The 23,180-nt window shown below is 41.2% G+C and overlaps 2 protein-coding genes, 2 long non-coding RNA genes and 1 other non-coding gene across 8 annotated transcripts in view; 3 read left to right on the forward strand and 2 right to left on the reverse strand.

Annotated features, from left to right (window-relative positions):
• The window catches only part of LOC114604745 (bifunctional heparan sulfate N-deacetylase/N-sulfotransferase 3), a 62,503-nt gene extending 58,688 nt beyond the window's left edge, over positions 1–3,815 (forward strand). For 2 of the 3 annotated variants that reach the window (XM_028745203.2, XM_028745205.2), the window contains exon 13: positions 808–3,815. In XM_028745203.2, the coding sequence (XP_028601036.2) occupies positions 808–981 (174 nt within the window). In that variant the 3' untranslated portion in view covers positions 982–3,815. Of the gene's footprint in view, positions 1–802 lie in introns of all 3 variants that reach the window. The other variant, XM_028745204.2, reaches the window with a different exon arrangement.
• The window catches only part of LOC114604747 (uncharacterized), a 36,218-nt gene extending 24,642 nt beyond the window's left edge, over positions 1–11,576 (reverse strand). The window contains exon 1 of the long non-coding RNA XR_003708415.2: positions 11,335–11,576. This is a non-coding gene — a long non-coding RNA (uncharacterized LOC114604747). The remainder of the gene's footprint in view (positions 1–11,334) is intronic.
• LOC114604746 (uncharacterized) lies at positions 11,011–12,631 on the forward strand. The gene is made up of 2 exons (XR_003708414.2): positions 11,011–11,320; positions 12,278–12,631. It is a non-coding gene; the product is annotated as an uncharacterized LOC114604746 (long non-coding RNA).
• On the forward strand, positions 11,467–11,601 carry LOC114604800 (small nucleolar RNA SNORA24). The gene has a single exon (XR_003708438.2). It is a non-coding gene; the product is annotated as a small nucleolar RNA SNORA24 (small nucleolar RNA).
• Positions 12,632–13,794: 1,163 nt separating the features above from the next.
• Positions 13,795–23,180, reverse strand: part of PRSS12 (serine protease 12) — a 50,399-nt gene continuing 41,013 nt past the window's right edge. For both annotated transcript variants that reach the window (XM_028744052.2, XM_028744051.2), the window contains 5 exons: positions 22,403–22,608; positions 22,112–22,190; positions 21,506–21,628; positions 16,986–17,266; positions 13,795–15,844 (listed from right to left, as the gene is read on the reverse strand). In XM_028744052.2, the coding sequence (XP_028599885.2) occupies positions 15,537–15,844; positions 16,986–17,266; positions 21,506–21,628; positions 22,112–22,190; positions 22,403–22,608 (997 nt within the window). In that variant the 3' untranslated portion in view covers positions 13,795–15,536. The remainder of the gene's footprint in view (positions 15,845–16,985; positions 17,267–21,505; positions 21,629–22,111; positions 22,191–22,402; positions 22,609–23,180) is intronic.

The raw sequence follows: 23,180 nt of genomic DNA on the forward strand, positions 1-23,180 counted from the left end.
TGTGAGTTAGTTTTGAACCACCCTACAGTCACAATCAGGAAAAGTAGGGGAAGGGTGATGTGGGATTAAGATTGCACTCATAGTACAAATATGTTATCCACTAAAATGGGAGTGAAACATGTGCCCCTCCAAATATTGTTGGGGCAGTATCCAACAAAGTAGTTCCATTTGTACTTCTGGCAGCACAACAGAACTTCCTCTCCCTGTCTTCTCCCCCAAGCTCCATAAATCTGTTCTGGGGGTTCCCACAACCTTTGGACTCCAACTCCCACAGCCACAGCCAACGTGGGAATGGGCAGGGGCTTGGGAATCGTGGTCCAGTGGCATCTGAAGGACCACAGGTTACCTACCACCTGTCTAGCTCCAGGACCAGCAGTTTGTCCCATTCTGAGAGGTTGTTGTGGAAAGAGGAGGACTCGCTAGGATTAGAGCACTATTGTAGTCTCACAGAGAAGGCATGGGACTGTTGAATCTCTTTGGTAACAAATCCTGTAGCCCTTAGGACTCCTTCTCAGAGACTCTAATACTGCCTTAAGCTTTTGAAAAAGGTTCTGCAAGTGCAGCTCCAACTGCTGGAAATGGAAGCTGTGTGTGCAGGAAACATTTTTCTGTGTAGTGTCATTAGATGGGTTAAATTGTCTGTGCCTTAAGTAATTAAATTGCTGATACTTAGTTCCAAATGTGATTTACACAAAAAAATAAATGGATTGAGTTCAGATCAAGATAAAGTAAATTGGAAGACAAAATACTATAGACACTGTAGTATTTCTCCAAATAAAATGTTGGTTTTTGTATCCCTCAGTGCAGGGTTTTTCTGTCAAGCTACTACAGAGATCACAATGTGGAACTCTCAAAGCTTCTACACAAATTGGGACAACCCCTTCCATCATGGCTGAGACAGGAGCTACAAAAAGTGAGATAGCATTGGGGGAAATGCTTCTAGAGAGAGCTCTTCTTCACTTCAAGTATAATCAGACCTAAAGTCTCTAGTAGCTACAAGAAAGCTGTTGGGAAATCTGTCTCTTCAAGAGAACAAAAATGTGAGGCTTGTGCCATATGCTGGCAAGTGGACTGTGAAAGTGTGTGCACTTGTGTCTCTGGAGGTGCATGGCATTTCATTACTATTTCTGGTTTCATGGAGGTTTCATAGGGAAGGTCATATGGGCCAGCTCCCACTTATTTCATTGGGGCTGGCACAAAAGAACTTCTAGTGGGTTGTGCCTATAACTTGCTGTGCAAAGGTGGAAATAAAAAGCAACTGGCCTAGGTTTAAAAACAACAATATACAACTGTCCAAAATCAAAATAAATATTTAAAATTTTATATATTATATTCATATCAGTTTACGAATATTGTGTCTCATGTCAGTTTTGTAACCCACTGTCTGCCTGCTGAGGTTTCTTATTGTTTGATTACAATGCTGTGTCTTTTTTAAAATGAGAAAATACGTAGCACAAAATGCCAGGTGTATTCCCCCTTTGCAATCTGATTCAAAGCACTGACCTAGGTTTTTTTTAAAGTCAGTTTATGTCGTTTAGAAATACAACATAGGTGGGGAATGCATCATAATATTCAAAGAAATGATATTATGTATTTGAGTTGGCTGGCTGAAACCTTTCACCTCAATTCACTGAACTGGGAGTTGCTGTAGCATTGTGGAACCTGTCCCTTCCTGAACAGATGACTGATGGAAGAAGTGCTGCAGATGCTCTGCTTGTAGATCAGCATCAGAAGTGCATGTCCAACCAGGGATATTTAAGATATTTAAGATTTTCCCAAAGTACAGAAGATTCTCCCAAATCACAGTCTTACACATTCTAGTCACCTTTTACTGCATCAGGGTCTTTGGCCACTGCAGGAAAAATACTTAGGCATAATTTACAAGGCTTTGATTGTTTCGCTTGAATACCACAAACAAAAACCCTTACATTGTTGAAGCAAAGAATTCCAAAATAATTAAATCCAAACTTGTAAAATAATTTTTCAGGTTCACAGGAGTAAAAAATCATGTCAGAGAAAATAATTGTTTTTTTAAAAAATTCATATCCTTTTTTAGTCAGCCTTTTGCCACTAGCTAAGTTGATTTCCCATTCCAACTTCCCCTCCTCCTGCCTAAAATTGGAAAAGATTCCACTAATTCCCTAGTCCTACGTCAGACGGAGAAAGTGGCAAGTAGCATACTCATATCTGATTTGCTTTATTTACATCATTACGTGTTCTACATTCTTTGGATTTCTTAGGTACTATATTATGCATTTCTTTAGTATTTTCAAAATGAACAGATTCACAAGCTATGGAAAGACATTTGGAGGGAATATCTGCAGTTAAGTTAATACAACAAATTAATCAAAATTATTTTTTAAGGAATGAACATTATGCTGCTGGCCTAAAAAAATTATGAACACAGTTAACTTTAAAAACCGATGATGAAATTTCTGAAAGCATGTAGCTCTGATAATTAATATTTTACAACACTATAATGACTAAATGTGTAGCAAAGCTAGACAATATTATGAACCAAGTTTACTCTATTGATATTTGGCTCAGGGTGCTTTAAAACTAAATGGCTAGATCTCTAACCAAATATATCAAAATATTAGATATAAGACAGTAATTATGCACCATTATTTTCATTAGCGTTTACTGGATGTAGCATCACCCAGCCAAGGTTAAGCACTGTTCAGTCCCAATTATTTTAATGGAAAGCTGCTCACATGCTTAAATGTGCTTGGAGCCCCCAATTTAGGAAGCACTACATTAATAAGGAAATCTTTTAAGCCATTAGTCCTACTCCTTACCTTTTTGTTAAGTAAAGCAATAAACTGAGTGCAAATGGCCCCTTTATTCAATATAGAAATAACAAGAGCTCAAACTTTATCTCTGTCATTACCATTTTATGAACAAATATACAATTGTACTTGAACAACCACATGTATGCAGTATCCTTTCCATTTGTGAACGATTCTCTGCAAGAGTGCTTTCTTTCTTCCTTATCCTGTCATACAAAGCTATAATAGGTTCCTCCAATCTACTGGTTTTCAAACTTTTGCTTGATAAATAGAAGCTTGGCATTACTCAAAGAAATATCTTTAGTGGCAGGCAAGTGTCCTTGAAAGATAGTTTGCTAACCACAACCAATCTTCTGAAGCAAAGTAATGGTTTTAGGCTGCAATCCTATACCCACTTACCTGTAAGTCTCAATAGAGCTACTTTTGAGTACACATGTATAGGACTGCACTGTGAAAAATCCAAAAATTCAGGTAGGCATTTTATACCTCCCACTAGTTTAAATGACTGCACAAACAAATGCCAGAATAAATTCCAGCATAAAATCTTTACATATTTACTTTAACATAGTTCTTGTGAAAACTCATGGAAGTGACTTTGAAAGTTGGCTATCTGAAACAGCTGTGTCAGTAAAAACAACAACAGTGTGATTATTTACAGGACATCATTATTAAAGGTACACACACAAAAAGGGAAACAAACAATGAAGTAAACCAAGCAACCCATGCAGTTACACATGGTTCTGCTGCAGTATTTGCCCAGTACTACACATGAGAAAATGAGGAGTGGAACTAATCTTCAAAATATATTGTACAGATTATCCTTATTATTGCTGGAAAATGTGAAGCTTCCTCAGGAAGAATAAAATAGATATTTCAGTGTTTATAGATGTAATATTCTTCTCATTCACATTGAATGAAAATTGCTGGAAATGTTTTTCTCAAATTTTTTAAAAGAAAATAAAACTAGACATTATTCTGATAGTGGCATGATTTCTGCTGTGCAACAATAAACTCTGATAAAAAACAGCCTCTCCACATTGTAGTGACTTTATTCTAATGCAGTTTCTTTTACTGTTTGACATCAAGTTACAACGTACTATAGAAACAGCTGCCTCGGAGAGATATTTTTTTTTTTGAAGTTGCCTGCTGTTTCTATGTTAATAACATTATTCTGAGGGGCTCTTTGTTTTACTGCCTTGTCATTTTACTATCTTTGATGGCAGAATTTTTCAAGTGTGCTACAGTTACACATCCATAGTATTACAGTAAAGGGAAGCAATACAGAAGTCAATAAAAGTTACTTAGAACAGTGATATACCATACTGAAGAAAGCCCAGCATTTTAACACTATTAAAAGTGAGAGGGAAAACAGCCTGGTGTTTTCCAAACAATTTAGTTTTTGACAGCACAGCACAGGAAAGCGCCATAGCTCAGTAGCAGAATGCATGTAGAAGGCTCCATTTCCACTTAAAAGAAATACAGTGGTACCTTGGTTCTCAAACTTAATCCATTCTGGGAGTCCGTTCGACTCCCGAAACTGTTCAAAAACCAAGGTGTGGCTTCCGATTGGCTGCAGAAGCTTCCTGCACTCTAGCGGAAGCCGCGTCGGACGTTCAGCTTCCAAAAACGTTGGCAAACCGGAACCTTACTTCTGGGTTTGCGGCATTCGGGAGCCATCTGTTTGACAACTAAGCCATTTGAGAACCAAGGAACCACTTTAACTTGTGTGACGCTGCTGAAAACACCTCCCCAGTAAAATCAAACGTGATAACGCTGCAAGTTATAGCTTGCCCCCACTCCATTTCATTGGCTGTTGGTTTAGCTTACGTATATTCCAAAAACATCTGCTTTTGGCCTGAGGTCACAATACTGGGAAAGACCCCATCCACTATTGATCAGGGTAGGCCAGGTAATACAGATGAATGTTTCGACAGGCAAACTGCTCAAAACTAGTTTCCAACCCTATAAAACTATGTGTACCTATGAAGAACTGCCACCTCTGGACGGTTAAATGAGCAAAGCCACATGGATGTATCCAGTCCAGCAATTATTTGCACCATCTATTACTGATATTTACATGCAGAAAGAAGCAGTCCATATCACAGAAGATCTACTACTACTTGATCTCCACAGCCTGGGTCTTTCATGCAAAATCATGTAGCCTGTGTACATTTTGTCTATCTTAACAGCCTCTGCTCTTAACTTCCTTCTTTATATTATTATTTATGTCTCTCCTTGGCATCAAAAAAGCCCTGCTCAAATTGTATTAAGTCATAAGTAAAGACATTCATGCAATTCCCATACAAATTCCTGATTTCCACTGATCTTTGTTGAAGTATTGGTGTTTGGGATTCTCACCCACAAGCTGTGTGGCAGTTCAGGTTTTTATATTATTTCAGTGCAATGGAACAAAATCCTTAAGTCAAATAATGGGAACTCTCCAGTGGCACCACCACCCTAAATTTTCCACTCTGAGGAAGGCTGTTTCTTAGTATGAGGCATTATTCTGCCATGGCAAATACAGTGGTACCTCGGGTTACAGATGCTTCAGGTTACAGACTCCGCTAACCCAGAAATAGTTCCTTTTGGTTAAGAACTTTGCTTTAGGATGAGAACAGAAATCGTGCTCTGGCGGCGCGGCAGCAGCGGGAGGCCCCATTAGCTAAAGTGGTACCTCAGGTTAAGAACAGTTTCAGGTTAAGAACGGACCTCCAGAACGAATTAAGTTCTTAACCCGAGGTACCACTGTACTGCTTAAGTAGTAGTAAGTTGTTAAAACTGTAACAACGTACTACTATTTAACTTTAAATAGCATTTGCCAATGTCGCTGCTACTCTTTTGGGCCAACATTCCAATCTCGGGACCTCCCTCGGGGGGGGGGGGGGAGAGGAACTTGGGTGGCAAAGCTTAAGTTCTTTTATTTAGTGTATGCTCTTGGTTTTTCTGCCGTCACTTGCAGAAGTTCTCTTTCTATTCGTTTGTTATGTTTCCTTGGTGGTGAGAGAGTTTGGGGTGGCCTAGGGTGTGGCTGATCATCTTTGGCTGGCTACAGTGGGATTTGTTTGTGTGTGGGTAAGGGGGGTTGTCATGTTAAGTTAGCCATATTGAATCGTATGCTGTCGGTGGGTTATGAGCTCTTTCTAGTGTGAGTGGGCATTGTTATCTTGGAAGGTGTTCAGTTCTGGGGTGACTTAAAGTACCTGTTTATTTGGCTTATTGCTGGTATGACTGCGCACACTCCTTTTCTGACTGGGTCCTTGATTACTTGGTTTGGTGGGATCTGCTGGTTCAGACACAGCATATGTCTGAGAAGGCCCCACGTGGGATCATGAGGAGGAGGTGCGAGGAAAAAACTGTTGTGACATTGATTTCTTTGGCAACTTCGAAGCTGTGGTGGGATCCAGAAACGGCGACCTGGAGCCCCACTGACTACTTACTGGTAGCTGCTCTCTTCTCCATCATCTTGGGAGCTTTTTCTGAGACGCTTGCAGAGTATGAGAGTATCCTTTGTCATTTGGACATCTTTATCAAGATGCTAACAGATCTGCCTGCCTTTGATCAGTTGTGCTTCAAGGGAAGCTCACCAGTCCTCTGATTCTTTAATCTTTTCCAGCCCAGATAGAGGTTAACCAAAGGATCTCACGATAGTCATCTCCATGCAGGAGCAAGGAAGCATAGGAGAAACCGATACACCACAAGAGCATATTGGATGGGATGGCTTTAAAGAGGGCTAGACAATTGCATGGAGAGGCCTATCAAAGGCAACTAGCCGTGATGGCTATGCTCAGCCTCCCGTGTTAGAGGGAGCAATGCTTCTGAAAAGCACTTGCTGGAAGCCACAGATTCCCAAACGTGTTTCACAAGGACCCCTTCCTTCCCTCTGCCCCAGTACCTGAAGGTCACGTCTCTCCATGGATTTGGCCAGAACAAAGTATATGTTGGGGGAAAGCTCCCTCCCTGCAAAGAAAATGGAGGAATCAGCAGGTGCCTGGCTTCCAGCCATGCTAGCACCAGTCTGGTGCATGAGGGTGGGGGACACGGGAAGGAAGCATTCATGTGGTATAGGGCACTCAATTGGCATTTCCACCTACCTGAACTCTTAAGTTTTTCCCCCTTTTGTTCTGGCCTGTTTCTCTCCCAAGGAAGATGCAAGCTCTTCCTGGAAGCCACCTGTGGGGAGAGTGTTCCTATGTTTCAGAAGCATCTTTTTGTTCCTTTAGCTGCTTGATATAGTCATAGAATGGCAGGGTTGGAAGGGAATCCAAGGGTTATCTAGTCTAACCCCCGGCAATGCAAGGATCCTGCCCACAGCCAGCCCTGGCTGGGCTCCAAACTCTAGCCTTCTGGTTACCATTGCAATTCTGCATGGGGTGGAGAAAGAGGAGAAAAATGTGTTGCTTACACTCTCATAACACTGATATGAGATCCACACCATGCAGACCTTTCAGTAACTAAAGTCTAAAGGGATGGCACATGGAGGATGGAGCAAGCTTGTTTTCTCCTGCTCTAGAGGCCCTTAGGGCCTGAAGCAGTGACTCCTTGGAGGTTTTTAAGCAGCACTTGGATGGCCATCGGCCATGGATCATCTAGTTGAGATTCCTTCATTGCAGGGGGTTGGACTAGATGACCCTCGCGATCCCTTCCAACTCTACAATTCTATGATACTATGTTTTAAAGAGCATCCAATGTGCCTTTAAAGCACATGACTTCCCCTGAAATGATTTGTGCCATTGTGGCTTCCCTCTCACAGACCTACAATCCCCAGAACCCCTAACAAACTACAATTCCCAGGATCATTTGGGGGGGAGACGTCTGCTTTTTAGAACAGGGATGGAGAACCTGCAGTTTGCTCACTCCCATTTTCTAGAAAGCCAGGAATGGGAAGCTCAAGTGCTTCTAACAGTATGGTTATAGGGAGCAGCATGTATAAAATATTGAATATAATAGAGTTATTAAGGTAATTGTATCAGAATTATTATGGGAATATTAAGGAGGGGGAAGAGAGATTTTGGAATTCTGGTGGTGAGTGATGATTGGATGATGGTTTGAAAGGGAGTTTGAATGTGAGGCAGTTGAGAGCAGTGGGTTCTGGAGCGGGTGGTTGGGCAACTAACTATACAGTTTAGGATCAGTAGTCTAGTCGTCCTTGTTGTAATAAAGCAGCATATAAGATAAAGAGAATTTGAGGCCATAAGTCTCATTTAGTGAGGGTGCAATACCTAGGATCTGGACCAAACATTGATATTTTTTGCTCTTTTCTAGTTTCATAGGTTTATGTTCTGGTTCTAATGATGTAATAGGGGTGGGGGCTCTTTAAATATTGGGGGCTGCTACACACTCCTTTTCTTCTTTAAAAAAACAATAATTTCCCCTCACTTTCAAAAGCACATGCATTGTTTCTATTATGTTTAATGTATGTAGAGTTTGGTGTCAAACACCGCCACCTGACCCCACCCCCATCCATCTTCCCTCTCTCCACCCCCCTTTCTTTTTTCTTTCTTTTTCTTCTCCCCTAATGCCTCAACAAATGAAACGGATTTGTAAAAATGTTACATGGGGGGAAAAAATACAAGGCATTACATTTACTTCTGTAAAACAAGAAAATCCTTAATAAAATATTTTTTAAAATAAAATAAAAAGGGGGGAAAGCACATGCATTGTCTCTTTCTTCAGTTACATTTCTTTTGAGACATTGGTGTTATATGCAGTGTAGGGTTGGGAAGAAAAGAGAGAGCAGCATACTATCAGCAGAAGTCGCTGGAGAGCCTTGGCACATCCACATTTTAGCAGTGACAAAAATGAAAGGAAGAAGTGATCTGTGCAGAAGTGAGGCTCACAGGGAAGCAGCAATGGCTCTGTGTCAGGTAGCACAATGTCCTGTTAAGCATCCTCTCACACTGCAGAAAAAAAGTTGCACTTAACCCTCAGTTACAGCTGACTGGCAGCTTATTACATATGAAATGAAGAACAGGAACAACTTGAGATATACATGACAATATACTCCTTGTTCTAAATTTGTGTCACAATAGTCAATTTGTGTCTAAATCTTCAACACTATTAATACCAGAGCCTATGGAGTATCCCTTGGAACATCCAAGTGGGCTAAGAAATCCTAATGAATTCACTTCAATTTATTCTAAAAGCAAAAAATAAAAACTTGAATAAACTGTTTGGCTTTAAGTAGAGACAAACAACAATAGCTAAAACCATCTACATTATATGTGTAACTCCAGAGATTATAGCTTGTCTGCAGCAGCACTTAATGTGACTACAAGTACGGAACAAAGCTTTAAAATTCTGGTTACAGTGAAATGCTTCCAGTATCAATTGGAATGAAAGCAGAAACTGAAACCATCCCTACTGCTCATCAACTTTTCAGAAAGCCTCTACAAACAATAATGATCAGTCCTGTTATTAAAGCACTTGGGTCACAACCCAACATTCTAGAAAGCATATATGTGCATCAAGTCTCTCTTTGCCTTTGGGGAATACGCACACTGCTCAATTGGGGGGAAGACATATAAATTTGGGTTGATTTGTATACTAATGACACCATCAGTCTCAACAACTGATTTGCAAAGATGGAACATTTTTGTAGTAATAAAAGGCATCACTATTTTCAATAATTCTGCTCAGCTTGATGAATCATAGAATCATAACTATAGAGTTGGAAGAATTGAAGCATCATCTAGCCCAACTCCCAGCTAATGACTATAGTACCTCCCTCTGAAGAGCACAGTCAGGTGCTAAACCTTCCAAATCTGAAGCTGCAGAGGTAGACAGAGATCCTCAAATGCGAGGAAAATTGGAAGATGTTTGGCAGTTGCACAGCCAAAATGCACCTGGAGAGTCTTAACCTCATAGGACTCAACTGGCAATCCTTTCCTGCTGCTCCTCAGTACAGTAAAGGTGGGCAAGCAGAATGTGCCTGATGGACTTCCCTACCTGAAGGCCCACTTCAAACAGGGACTCTCTACTCAATTGCACCCAAACTGCTATTTTCCTTCCCTCTGGCAGGGGAGGATGTTGGATGTTCCTGCATAAAGGTGCCTTGGGCACTTTCAAGCAGGGATGCCCAACTAGCAACTCTCTCCTTCAAGCAGTGATGGCCATTCTGGAATGCCTTTGCTGGAGGCTGGGGCAGCAGGTTTGGTGCAAGTTGCGACTAGCAAAAAAAAATGATTACAATTATTGATATATGCATCCCATATATGGAATATATACATAATTACAGTCAGTTAATACATAAAAGTAACTGCATTATTTAAATATGTAAAACTTTCCCCTCAAAATTTGGTCAAGGCTATGAAGCAAAAGCACCATCCAGTGGCCAAATTTATTTCCTACTACGTATGGTTTTCCGAGTACGGCAGATTGAATGAAGAGCACAGGAGCATCCACCAATCATTGTTTATTTGTTTAAATGTATACAGTAGACCGAAAGGATCGCTGCCGTTTTTTAATGTTCCTCTTGACTACGATGCGTTTGATGGCACGAATTTCTCCTAGTACGAGACTATTTCACATATTACATCACACAAAGAGATCATGGTTTTCCTACCCCACCCCAGAAACGGGTTCACGGGGCTCGATGTGTTTTGCTTAATTCGCTGCACAGTAAAACGAATACTGTACGTTCTCTGTCTCCGATTCCTTACTAGGAACTACTCTGGAAACCAGTAAGAACTCTTCTGTAAAGGCATCAATTCACAGGTAACTTCGCGATTTGTTCCACATCAATTCAGAACTACTGACAGGCGGCTGCCCACCAGCTGCGTCACACGTACAACCCATTTACATGTTGCTTTCGCGATAACGACTGCTGCGTAGGTTAACAGCAGCTCCCCCATAAACTAGCCTACCTTCTGTGGAAGTGGAGGCGCCTGGCCTCAGCCCCACTAAGTTTATTCATGTGGTTTCAGAGAGCTCAATGCAAGTACGACTAGTCTGCCAATTTACACTGTGTCGCAGGCGGAGGCCCCGCTTGCTTGCAAGGTACAGACTTCCGAGAAGCGCACTTGAGAGACTGAAACCTCGCCCAACCGAAAGCGGGAGACGGTGCGCACGCGCGCCTCGCACCAACGGCTCAACTGGCCCGGCCCCCGAACCCCCTCCCCGTGCCTGAGAAGTGGGCGTGGCCTCCTCCCTAATATAAAAGCGCTCACGAGGCGCGCGGCTCTTTCTTTTCGAAGGCGCTCTGGAGACGGTGGTTGGGTTTCAGTTGGAAGCGTGGGCCTGGGCCTAGGCGAGGGTGGGGGAAGGGAAGAGAAGCACGAGGGGATGCTTCTTTTCCTGCGCAATGCTAGTAGTTGTTTCTCCTGAGTACGCGCCTGTAACCAGCGAGCGTGCTTTTAGTAGCAGGAGAAGCGTCCCTTCGTCTCGGAGCGTAAGATGCTTCAGGAGAGCGAAGGGCATCTAGCGCGCATGCGCCGTAACTGTCGCAATGCTTAAAAGGAGGCTGTTGTTTCGGGAGGGGGAGGGCGGGGGGAGTCCTAGCGACGCCGAACAGGAAGAGCCAAGCGCGCCTACAGGTAGGACAACTTACTTTACTTCGGAAGGGAATCCTGAGGCGCTGAGGGCCGCCTTCTTGCGCTCCGGCGTCATTTTCAAATGCCAAGTAACGCGCGCCTCGTGCGCTCGCTGGGGCTGCCGGGTAAAGAGTGGGGGCGGGGACCAACTCCATGCTTCCATGGGACCTGCCAGCGTGGCAGCCTCCCTTCCTATTCATGGTAGAGCAAACGGTCACCTTGCCCCTTGGCATAGCTCGCACCATTCAATTGGGGCGAGACTCTGACTAGGGCAAGTAACAGCGTTCCTTCGGTAGAGGCGCCGCGCTGAGGGATCGTCGCCTGGAATGGGGAGCGAGGGGAGGTCGCCTTCATAAAATGAGTTGCCCCATCAGCCCCTTGTCAATGTACAAATGTGGCCTGCTTTGAAGCTACCCACAGTTGTGAGATTAAGTTTTTTTGGTAATTGCAAAGTGCTGAAAGTTTCAATGATAATATTGGGTAAGAGTCAGCTGCGCACTCCTTACTAAAGGGCCTTGCTTGGGGGTGACCTTGTGGCCTAAAAAGCGGTCGTATTGAGCCTCCTTGAAGTTGCCGTTGGGGAGCCTCCTTCCTCTTCTAACTGCACTGGCTTTGGGTTTTAAATTGGAATTCGCTTACAAGCGAGTCTCAAGGTCATCTTCCAATGTTACTCCAAAAGCCCTCTTCAAAACTAGCACATTCTGTGAAAGTGCTTTCGAAATTAGAGCTGATAACTAAGAAGGCATGCATGACATCTTTAATTAGTATCCTTGGGAGTGTGGCATTTGACCAGCTGCTTAGTCTTTCGCAGTGCTATTTGCGGAAAAAATATTTAAATACAACTTGATTGCACTAAATTACTTCTATATATAAACAATCTAACTTAATAATTTCCTTCATCATTAAAAATGAGTTGCGATAACAAAATCTTGACTTAGCATCCTTTTTTTCTTTTTGCAGGATATATGTGCTTGCTACTCTTGAGTTTGAAGATGGGCAGTGGAAGTGGCACGTGCTTCTGCTAAAAGTGTGTGTTAACAGGGTAGTCATGAAATTTTTGTTCTCAACAGTGTTACAGCAATGAAAGCATAAATAACTAGTGCCTGAAACAAAGCTATTATAAGCTGTAAATATTACAAGTGAATACAGTTTAAATAATTGAAATTAATGTATAAGATTTGTTTGCTTTGTAAAGGCACTTTTAACTGCTGTGGAGTAAATTGAGGAAAGTGCCTCCTCAGTTTGTATTTTTATGTGTATATATTGCCTTATGTTGTGGTTTTGATACAATAAAATTAAAATGGTTTGCAATTATTTACTGTTTTCCCAATTTAGTTGCTTGGTTTTAACCTGGCTGATCACAGTAGTAGGTGTTGCAAATGCATCAGTGTGTGTGGTGCTTTACAAAATAGGAATCTCAAAGGCACTTTTCATTGAAGTCATTTGAAAAAAACCATTCCTGTGCAATAGTGTAACAGAGCCTACAAACAGTTGAATGTTTTCTCCTTTTATCTGTCTCCTTCCTTGGGACAGGGGCCTCACCTCATGTACTCTGTAATCTGCCATGCACAATTTGTCATTTGACCTTTTCCCCCAAATAATTTTACCATTTAAAATTTTAACAGATGAGAAAAGAAGGGGGAGTGGATCTTCCCTCTGCCTTAGCCAGCATGGACAGGGGTGAATGGTTTGTCCACAAGGGGGTGGGGGTGGTGTTGAAATGGGGAAATGTTAGCACAAGATAGTGGTACCTCGGGTTACATACGCTTCCGGTTACAGACTCCACTAACCCAGGAATATTACCTTGGGTTAAGAACTTTGCTTACAGAAATCGTGCAGCAGGAGGCCCCATTAGCTAAAGTGTTGCTTCAGGTTAAGAACAGAACTCCAGAACGAATTAAGTTCTTAACCCGAGGTACCACTGTACTATGGGCTACATAAATTAAAAGTGGGCTTTGATATCTGTGATTTGCCCTGATAGCAGCTCTTGCATTTCCTTAAGTTAATTGCAACCTTGTACATACTTGGGTCCCTTTAAAGGGATAGAATCACAGTACACATACCTTGTGTTTTAATTAAAATTACTTTGAAAGCTTCAGTCTTCTACAAATACTGTTGTGACTTGGAAGAGCACTAAAAGATGAAGCAAGCACGTGCATCTTTGCATGTGTCCAAGTGAAAACCTTACAAATTACAGAATAGCCTATGAAAGGTTTAGTTTTTTGATAGGTGACTTCCCTTATTTGGGTGGGGAAGATTAGAAGAGCTGTATCAAAAGCATTAAACGAAAGGACAAAAGGTTAATGAGATTTCAAATGGACATACAGAAAAATGATGGCCACAGTTAGCTACTTGTTCCTAGGACAAACACAACAGGCAATGTTTGAGATTTTTGCCTACTTGACACTTAAATGTAGGTGCACGTTGAGATATATATCTTAAAAGTGAAATCTTCACTTTAAGCTTATAACAAAGACTTCAATAAATGGCAGGCTTTATTGTGCAAGTTACGTTTTATGGCTTTGATCAAAATATAAAATTGTGACAAAGACTTCAATAAGATTGAAAACCATACTTTCTAGATAAGTTTTTGAGTACTGCTAAATGCTTAGACATACTGAAATTGCTTGATAAGTAAGGTCAGCCGAGTTTAAAACAAAATGTTGAACTCAGGAAGTTTTCAAATCACATTTCTAGTAAAAATGATTTAACTAATACAACATAGTTTTGAAAAGGGAAAAATAGCCTAGCACCTTGAATGTCCAACATACTTTTAGAAGACCTATCCCAGCCCCTGTACTTAGGTGGCTATTGTTTATTAAAAACAATCAATTTAGCAGTTTGCATTTCATTAAAGAACTGCTTTGTTTCATAAGGGTGAAGGCTGCCTAACATAAAATCAAGTACCAAGTGGAAAGTTACAGAAAGCTATATAAATGGAGAAGTATCCATGTAGAGCACAAAATTTATGTTTAAGTTAGGCATAGCTCTTTGCCACATTTGTATACTTTGCCATATGGGGCCAAATGTTTTTCTTGGGGAGTTTTATATTTATTGCATTGACATTCTTCCCATATAAACCAGTCATCTGGGTTCTTTTCAAACCCATGTGCTTTTCAAACGATGCTGAGGTATTAGGTAAAAAATGCAACAAAACATACCCATACATGTAGAAACATCACTGAGTACATAAATGCACACCTATCATAACTAGGAAGCACCCAAAGGCCGACACATTGCAATTAGGAATTTTGTGAAGGAAAGACACCAATCTCACAGGTACGGTATATAACTAGTTGATTAGGAACTACCAATCACCCTCTTGACACAGTTACAGATAGGTAGCCGTGTTGGTCTGCCATAGTCAAAACAAAAAAATTCCTTCCAGTAGCACCTTAAAGACCAACTAAGTTAGTTCTTGGTATGAGCTTTCGTGTGCATGCACACTTCTTCAGATACACTCTTGACACAGTTATTGCTATATCTTTAAAAACATTTTTAAAAATTCAATTGGAACAAACAAATGGTTATAGAGTCTTACAGTTCATAAATAATGCAGTTTCCTATTTTATAATTATACTTGAAACGGGTTGAAGTAAAATTGATGCTTTGTATTTTTAAAGTCCATTCTGGGTGCTACATAATGGTTTGAGTCATGAAATCTTTTCTATAGCCTCATGCAAAGGGATCATGGAAGGATTTGTTGTCTGAAAAGAAAGCCTTAGTTCTAGGTCATGTAAATCTAATGGAAAGCTAGTAGTAAGCACAATCTAGTATGTCTGAAGCCTTGCAGAAAGGCAAAAAGAAAAGCTCTTACAAATGAGTACAAAAAGTTGGGCCTGTCTGCTATATATATTACAAGCCAGTGTGATGAGTAAATTGGTGAAGCTTTATTTTACTCTGTCTAAAAAGTGTATTCTCATAAAATCTTGTATATGGATATTGCGCATTGATCTTTTACCACTTTACACATTTAAATAGGACAGGTCATGTTCATATGTATATCGAGAACTATTTGTGCAATTATTTAAATGTGCTATTCGTTGGGGATTTCATGGATGAGAGGGACACAATAAGTATTACTTCCCCCCGTGTTTCAATGTAAGTCAACATTACTTTAAGATGAACTACCATATTATCCAACAAAATAAGCATACACAGAAAAATGTGTACAGCTTTGTACTGACTGTGCTGTTAGGGGTCAGGGACGCGAGCATGGTCATAGTTTGGTCACACTTCTTATCCAAGGTACAAAGGAGGAAACTTTGGTGTAGACACCTGGAGAGTCTTTGACTCCACAGCCATAACCCCAGGAGGTCACCCCATATACAACCCAACTTTCTCCAGGGCGTTCACACATGAGCGGCCCACCACTGTCTCCCTGGCAGCTGTCCACACGCTTCTGCTCTTGGAGGCTACCAGCACAGAGCATCCTTCCTGTGAACCTTGTCCGATAGCGCTCTTCACAGATTCTTTTAGGAAGCAGAGGGATGGCAGCTTGTTGCAACGTTCTTGAGTAAGCTCTTCCTGTGGAAGAAAAATACAGGCTTTGACATATTGAATGTGAAATGTGTGTTAGAATTATTGCAGTCTTCTGCATTCCCTCCAGACATGTTATTTCTACGCCAGTCAATTGCCATGTAGCATTGTTTTCACACTTAGTAGGGTCTTTGTAATTGACGTTGGGTTTTTTGGAGGGAGATACCACAAAACTACGGTATATATTAGGTTATTTCCGGCCATCTTTCTATAGGAAAAAATGGACAAAAACTATAATAAAAAAGTATGTGGATGCAATGGAACCCATACCTTTCATTTATCTCTCCCAAGCCACCTCACTAGCAATAGAAGGCAACTTTTTGCAGTATTTTAAAATTCTGTGCAGGAATACTTGACTCTGAGACTTGTGCAAACAATTCCCTTAAACCAGAAGTTGCCAAGGTGGGATAGGTAAAGGTAAAGGGGCCCCTGACCATTAGGTCCAGTCGTGACCAACTCTGGGGTTGCGGCGCTCATCTCACTTTATTGGCCGAGGCAGCCAGTGTACAGCTTCTGGGTCATGTGCCCACCATGACTAAGCCAGTTCTGGCGAACCAGAGCAGTGCACGGAAACGCCGTTTATCTTCCCGCAGGAGCAGTACCTATTTATCTACTTGCACTTTGACGTGCTTTTGAACTGCTAGGTTGGCAGGAGCAGGGACCGAGCAACAGGAGCTCACCCCGTCGTGGGGATTCAAACCGCCAACCTTCTTATTGGCAAGTCCTAGGCTCTGTGGTTTAACCCACAGCGCCACCCGCATCCCCCAAGGTGGGATACAGCATAACAATTTTAGACAATCCACTGCAACACATTGAGCACCATTAGAATAGAAAAATTAGCACCTGCCATATCTAAGCAACAACAAAAGTTGGTATTACAAGAAAAAATCCAGGCAGACCTGTATGAAATGCTTTTACTAGCTGGGTCATTCCATATCAAGTGATCCAACTTTTTTACCTCGTGTCATTCAGTTCTCTTCATATTTTGTACACTTGTTGAATGATCAAAACTTAAGTTTAAATCTAAAATTTTAATTTTTTTATCTCATCCCGTAGGTGAGTTATGACAAGAAGCCCATTTTACCATAGTAAGGAAAAAATTATTTTGTGCTGTAAAAACAATCCTTACCTGTGTCACCCCATCCAGTGATGTAACAATTGGGAGCAGTTTTCTGTGGCCTCTCTCGTCTGAGTGGCAAACAAGCAGGCAAGACATGGGTGCTAAAGCGAGCGCACTGCTCTTCGGGTCCTTGCAGCCTCACCAGCGCAATGTCATAATCACTGCTATCAGGCCTATATTCTTTGTGTTGCACAATCTCTTGTACTCCAATTTCTTCCTCGTACTCCTCGGGCACTAATGTGTGGTAGTCTCCAACACGCACCACATAGCTCCGAGTATTATTGCCATATCTAAGAAGAAGAAAATAAGCTATCACCTTTGGACTGATCTTCTCTGGTAAGACACTGGGAAAGTTTCATTAAAGATTCAAGGTTTTTGTAAAATCCCCGCCCCACCAAAAAGCGCCTCTACAATTTAGTAGTAGTTTCAGCTACTGTAAACACAGAGGCCTGGTCAACTACGGTCAATTTATTTAATCAGTCCATTCTGTTTTGACTAAAGAAAACCGTTTTAGAGGATTAAGAACTCCAATAATAAATACATCATTGTATGTGGTTTAAAGAGTTTGCATGTTTTGGATGACATCTAGCACTGAGGAAAAGAACAATGGGGGCACATGACAGAAAACCCTTTCCCAACACTAATATTTTGTATAGTTCTCTTGCAAATCCCCTGTATTTCCTTTGTCTGGAAATTCAAATGGAAAAATGCAGCTGATGTTAAATAATAAAAAGTGCAATATGGAAAGATTGACCCTTGTTATCATGAACACCCACTCCCCACAAAATGTATTTTAATTATACTATTTTTAAAAAAAACCAAAAACAAAACATGAGCACGTTTTTCCCATAGGAAAAATAGTGTCATTTTCCTAACTGGTCAAAGATTGTTTTCAGGATTTATCTTCTGAGTTGAAACAAAGGCATGCTTTTTTTAAGAAAAAAGGAGATTCAAAAATTATGTTGACACCTTTAAAAAAAGGTTCATACATACAGTTTTCTCACAGGATGGTGTGAAGGACAGCAAGGACTTGTAGAATCATTGATATTTCAGAAAGATAAAAATCCTTCACACAGCATACTCACATATATCTAAATTGTGGCTATCATTCATGGGAGTCCTTGTGACTTAATCTAAGCAGCTGAGCTAAAGGTAAAAATAGCATTGCTGCCCCAATACAATTGATTTTCCAGTTTGAGATTTGTATTCCTGATATATAATATGAAGGGAGGGAAAACACATTTCCTAAGTTCATTTGCAATGAAATTTCTAACTTCTGATACTCTCAGTGTTCTCTCCCACTATTTAGAAAGGTGTTCTAAAATTATTTTTTCACATAAGAACGACAATTTTGAGAATGATAAGCTAAGTATTCATTGGTATACATTTATGAATCTCACCATATCGTATATTTCAGGTTTCTGTGCTGGCTGTTACAATTTAAGAAATAATTTCATGCCAATAGTGGTGTGAATAAGCTTCAAATACTATGGAAATGTGTTTTCCAGTGACCTGTCAGCCTAGAATCTTGACATTAATTTACTTGTAGGAACTCTACCATCTGAATGAGAGAAATCAATAGAATACTTTGACTCAATCACAAATGATCTGTTCTGACACCCACAGCAAAGAGGTGGCTTGTCTCCCTTCTGGCAATGCTTGTGGCTTTGCTTCAATCTTCTTTGAAGAATGAAGGATAGTTGTTCACAGTAATGAATACAAGAAGAGCTGAATTAAACTTCAGTACTTAATGATGCAGCAAAAAGCTCTCATTGCAATTGCCTATATAAAGGTAAAGGGACCCCTGACCATTAGGTCCAGTCGTGACCGACTCTGGGGTTGCGGCGCTCATCTCGCTTTATTGGCCGAGGGAGCCGGCGTACAGCTTCTGGGTCATGTGGCCAGCATGACAAAGCCACTTCTGGAGAACCAGAGTAGCACACGCAAACACCATTTACCTTGCCGCCGGAGCAGTACCTATTTATCTACTTGCACTTTGACGTGCTTTCGAACAGCTAGGTTGGCAGGAGCGGGGACCGAGAAACGGGAGCTCACCCTGTCGTGGGGATTCAAACCGCCGACCTTCTGATCGGCAAGTCCTAGGCTCTGTGGTTTAACCCACAGTGCCACCAGCGTCCCTCTGAAATTGCCTATATGTGGACAAGTAAAGCGATTTTGTTTCCTGCACTAGTCAATAAAAAATTCCCCACTAGGCTATCGTTTCCCATAAAGCAAAGGTATATTTACCATTTGCAGTTTGGAAAAATCTGTAAAATAGAGGCAGCCTTTCGGATACAGATATATAGAACCAGAGGCATAGCTGGGGGGGGGGGCAAGGCACAGTGGGCGCCACACCGTGGGGGGTTGCACTTACCACGGGGCCTGCAGTGTATCCGAGCCACACGTCTCTGCACTGCCCGAAACAGCTGATGGAGAGGCAGTGGGCAGACTGCATTGCAAGCTCTGCGCTGCCCGAAAAGGCATCGTGCGGCTTACATCTGCCCTAGCGCCTAGCTACACTGCTGTATAGAACAGATTACATTTTGTATAATTTGGCAGATTTTGGGTGACAAATGACTAGGACAGATTAGGAGACATTTGTGTGTATGCTTGTATGAGAATATGCAAATAATATTGTGTGACCTAAGTGCTGCAGAATTTCGAAACTCCAGAGTATGGGTCCTACATGAGCTCCTCAGTGCTGGAAATCTGTTGTAGTTCTTTTTCAGTATCTGGCCTAGCTAAGGTGCTTTCTGTCAATGCAATGTCCTGAAACAGCACCGCATGTGTAGGCTGGGAAATAAGAGATAGCACAGTTGTTCTTTTGCGGTGAACTCACACTGGTTTAGGAAGAAAGCCGAAAAGTAAAGGCTGCAGAGCGTTTTATGTGTACATGCTCTACCATGCGGCAGATTATTCACAGAGCAGATGTATAAATGGAGTTTAAAAAGCATCCTGATACAGGAACGGATTAGGTTCCCTGTCGAATTCCACTCCCCACATCATCTCTTCAGCGGGTGAGATTATATACTAAGAGGATAACAATTTGGCTGAAGTTACCAGTCCCTTAGCCAATTTTTACACACTCTCTAGACTATTGTAAACATAAGCACCACTGTAAGCATGCATACAGCCTCCTCTGAGACTTCTTGTATTAAGTAGTCACTGACAGACTGATAATAACCATCACTGTGAAACACAATTGCCCTACAGGAAGTTGCAAGAGCTGAGCTATGGAACTCATTGCAAAGAAAAACGCTGTGGGAAAGAAACTTAACAATTTCCAAAGGTGAATTTGATATTGGTAGAAAATGGTGTCAGTGCTTGCTAGCTGATTATGCCAAACTGCCTGCATCTGCCAACATTTTGCGACTGGCTCAGCCCTTTCACCACAGTCTCAGCTTTCTCAAGTGGGTCCCAAAGGCAGAAATGCAATGCAACTAGAGAAACTTGCTGTTAAATTTGTCTCTCTTTACTCTGCATATTTAGTAACTTTTCATCATTTTAAGAGGAAGTTCTATTCATCTCAGTCAAGTTTGAATGATGCTGTACTATGACAAAGCTTTTAAGACATCTAGACTACATACCATGCTTGTACAGTAGATCCACTTCACACATATTCTATGATCTATGCTTAAGTTATTTTAAACTACTACATCAACTTCCACTTTATTTCTGATCCTCTGAATTTGGACAGGGAGTGAGTGCGGACGGGAGGCCAATGTAGCCAGTAGCCAACGTTTGTTACCTACAAGGTAGCTTTATATGCACTAGAAGCAAGAAGACAATTACTCTTTTTTTAACCCCAATGATGTTGACTGTTAAGGGAATTTCAAAATCTAAATCAGGTTGAGAACAGGATCTGTTTAGAAGGCAGGATGCTGAGCTCCGCCATCCTCCACAGGGCTGCCCACTCATCAGTTGCTTGAACTTACCATGGACTTTGTAACCGAGTCAGCCAGTCACAAGCTTTTGCCCAGTTGAAAGGCACAATATATAAACTTACTGTCCTGGACTGGCAATGATCAACTTTATTTCAAAATGCTTAGTACCTTGAGAACCTGGTGGTTCTGTTGCGCTATGTAACTGGTTGCTTGATTTGTAAATACAACTGTTAGTTTATGAACTAATTAAATTATGATGAATTGTGTCATTATTATGGATTATTTCCTACTGTATTTCACTGCTGATAGTTAACTTTCTGCAATTTTCAAAATGACATTTTCTATATGCCTTAAGTGAAGCATTGTAACACTAATAAAATTATTTATTCATTTACTACAATACTGAGCCTGGTTTTGATCACTGGTCATGCTTTACTCTGTCTCACTGGGTTGCTGCTGAGCAAATTCAAATCCTGACTGAAGGACCCAATTAATGTTTCTGCACTAGCCTGGAATGGCTGGACATGCAGTGCTCTTGGCTGAATCTCAAAATTAACTGCCAGTAGGGTCTTTGTCTTCCTTGCACTGGTCTCCTTCCTATACTAATGACCAATACATAGCCACCTGCAAATCATGCAATGGTACCTCTTAAAACAGTGTGCTGCCGTAAGCACCCAGCAGCTGCTGATGAGAGTGGCACCACACAGCAATCTTCCATCACCATGGGATGATTTCAAGCGCAGAGCAACTTGCCAGGGCCATCCACCTCTAGAAAGAGAACAAAAATAATTCAACTTAATATTCCATGCAATATAAGGGTCTATGTGGAGTAGCAACTGGCGCCTTCTCTTTGATACAGCACCTTCTCTTGTGCTTTGTTTTCAGTAGTTCTGCAGCTTACCTCTCTCCCCCGCAGGAGCTGCAAAATCTGTTCAGCGACATGAACTGATGAGACTTGTTAAGTGATATTCTGAATTAAGATTACATTTATAAATTATTCGGCAAGCGGCAGTCTTTTCTCCTATTGTAAACCAATAAAACTAGCTCTTCTTGAGTTACATGTTTTGTTGCAAACAAGATTGTCCCTGCATCTCACCTGGAAATGACAAGAAATGAGCCTGGGACCACCTGCAAGCAAGGTGTGTGCCCTATGACTGAGCTAAGGCCATCACCTTTTCACACTCTGGTTCTTTGAATCCAAGCTAATAGCTTTTTGCCCAAGTATCATTTTTAAAAAATTGCTCCATTTACCTTAAAGAATTTTTCCCTCCAATGATCCGCTTCTGCCGACGATGCAGTAACCTCAAACCACACACAGAAGAAAGAGAATCTATGCAGGAATGAAATCATAGACATTAGAGTCTCCCATCAGGAAACAGCAGAGCACTATTTGAAGTGTTGGCTTGTTTTCTGTATGCCATTACTAGGGCTGACCCACTACTTCTGTACCTTTTTTATTAAAAAGAAACACACAATCCACATCAATATATTTTTTCCTCCTTCCAGCAAGCACTGAAGAAATCAATATAATACCCACTTCACCTTTATTACTGTTTGCAGGTGCCTTCTTGCTAAGGTAGTCACAGATCACCCCCGCATCTTCACTATGACGACAATTGTGTCTGCCAATATCCTGTTTAATGCAGTCAGCAAGAGATCTTTCATTTCCTGTACATTTCACATTGTCCACATGGATGGGGCCCTTTCCTTCTCCAAAATATGCCATGGTCCTTGCTCGTGCAGAACCTCTAGAAACAGGAAAAATTTAAAGGTGACTTTTTAATTAAGACACTAGAGGAACAATAGAATTGAGGTTCAATAGAAATTATCTTCCATCTTTAATATTGCCTGCTATAGGAAAATATAAACATCTGTAATTAGTAGGCACATCAATGGTTTTGAAAATTAATAGCAACAGTTCACTTCAGATCAAACCACACCACAACAGGATGTCCAGTCCAACTACTCATTGAAATCCATCTACACTGAGAAAAACAGCAGCTATGGTCATGACAGTAGCAGTAATGGTAAACCATAGTTGCCGTATTGGCCTGAATATAAGCCAGCCCGAATATAAGCCACTCGCTTAAAATTCTGCAGGCACTCACACCCATTCCATCCTACCATATGTCTGTTTCAGCAGGAATATCATAAAAGTCACTTTTCATGGTCAGAATTTGGGGAAAAGGTGAGGGTTATATTCAGGCCAATACAGTAATAGTTTACCATAAATGCACAAGAGGCCCCCACTTTGCACCTCTCCTCTTATCCAGCAGGTCCAACAAACCACAATTCCTCACTTAGCATTACATCCAAACCA

The sequence above is a fragment of the Podarcis muralis genome, chromosome 9, assembly GCF_964188315.1.
Source record: "Podarcis muralis chromosome 9, rPodMur119.hap1.1, whole genome shotgun sequence".
Lineage (NCBI taxonomy): Eukaryota > Metazoa > Chordata > Lepidosauria > Squamata > Lacertidae > Podarcis > Podarcis muralis.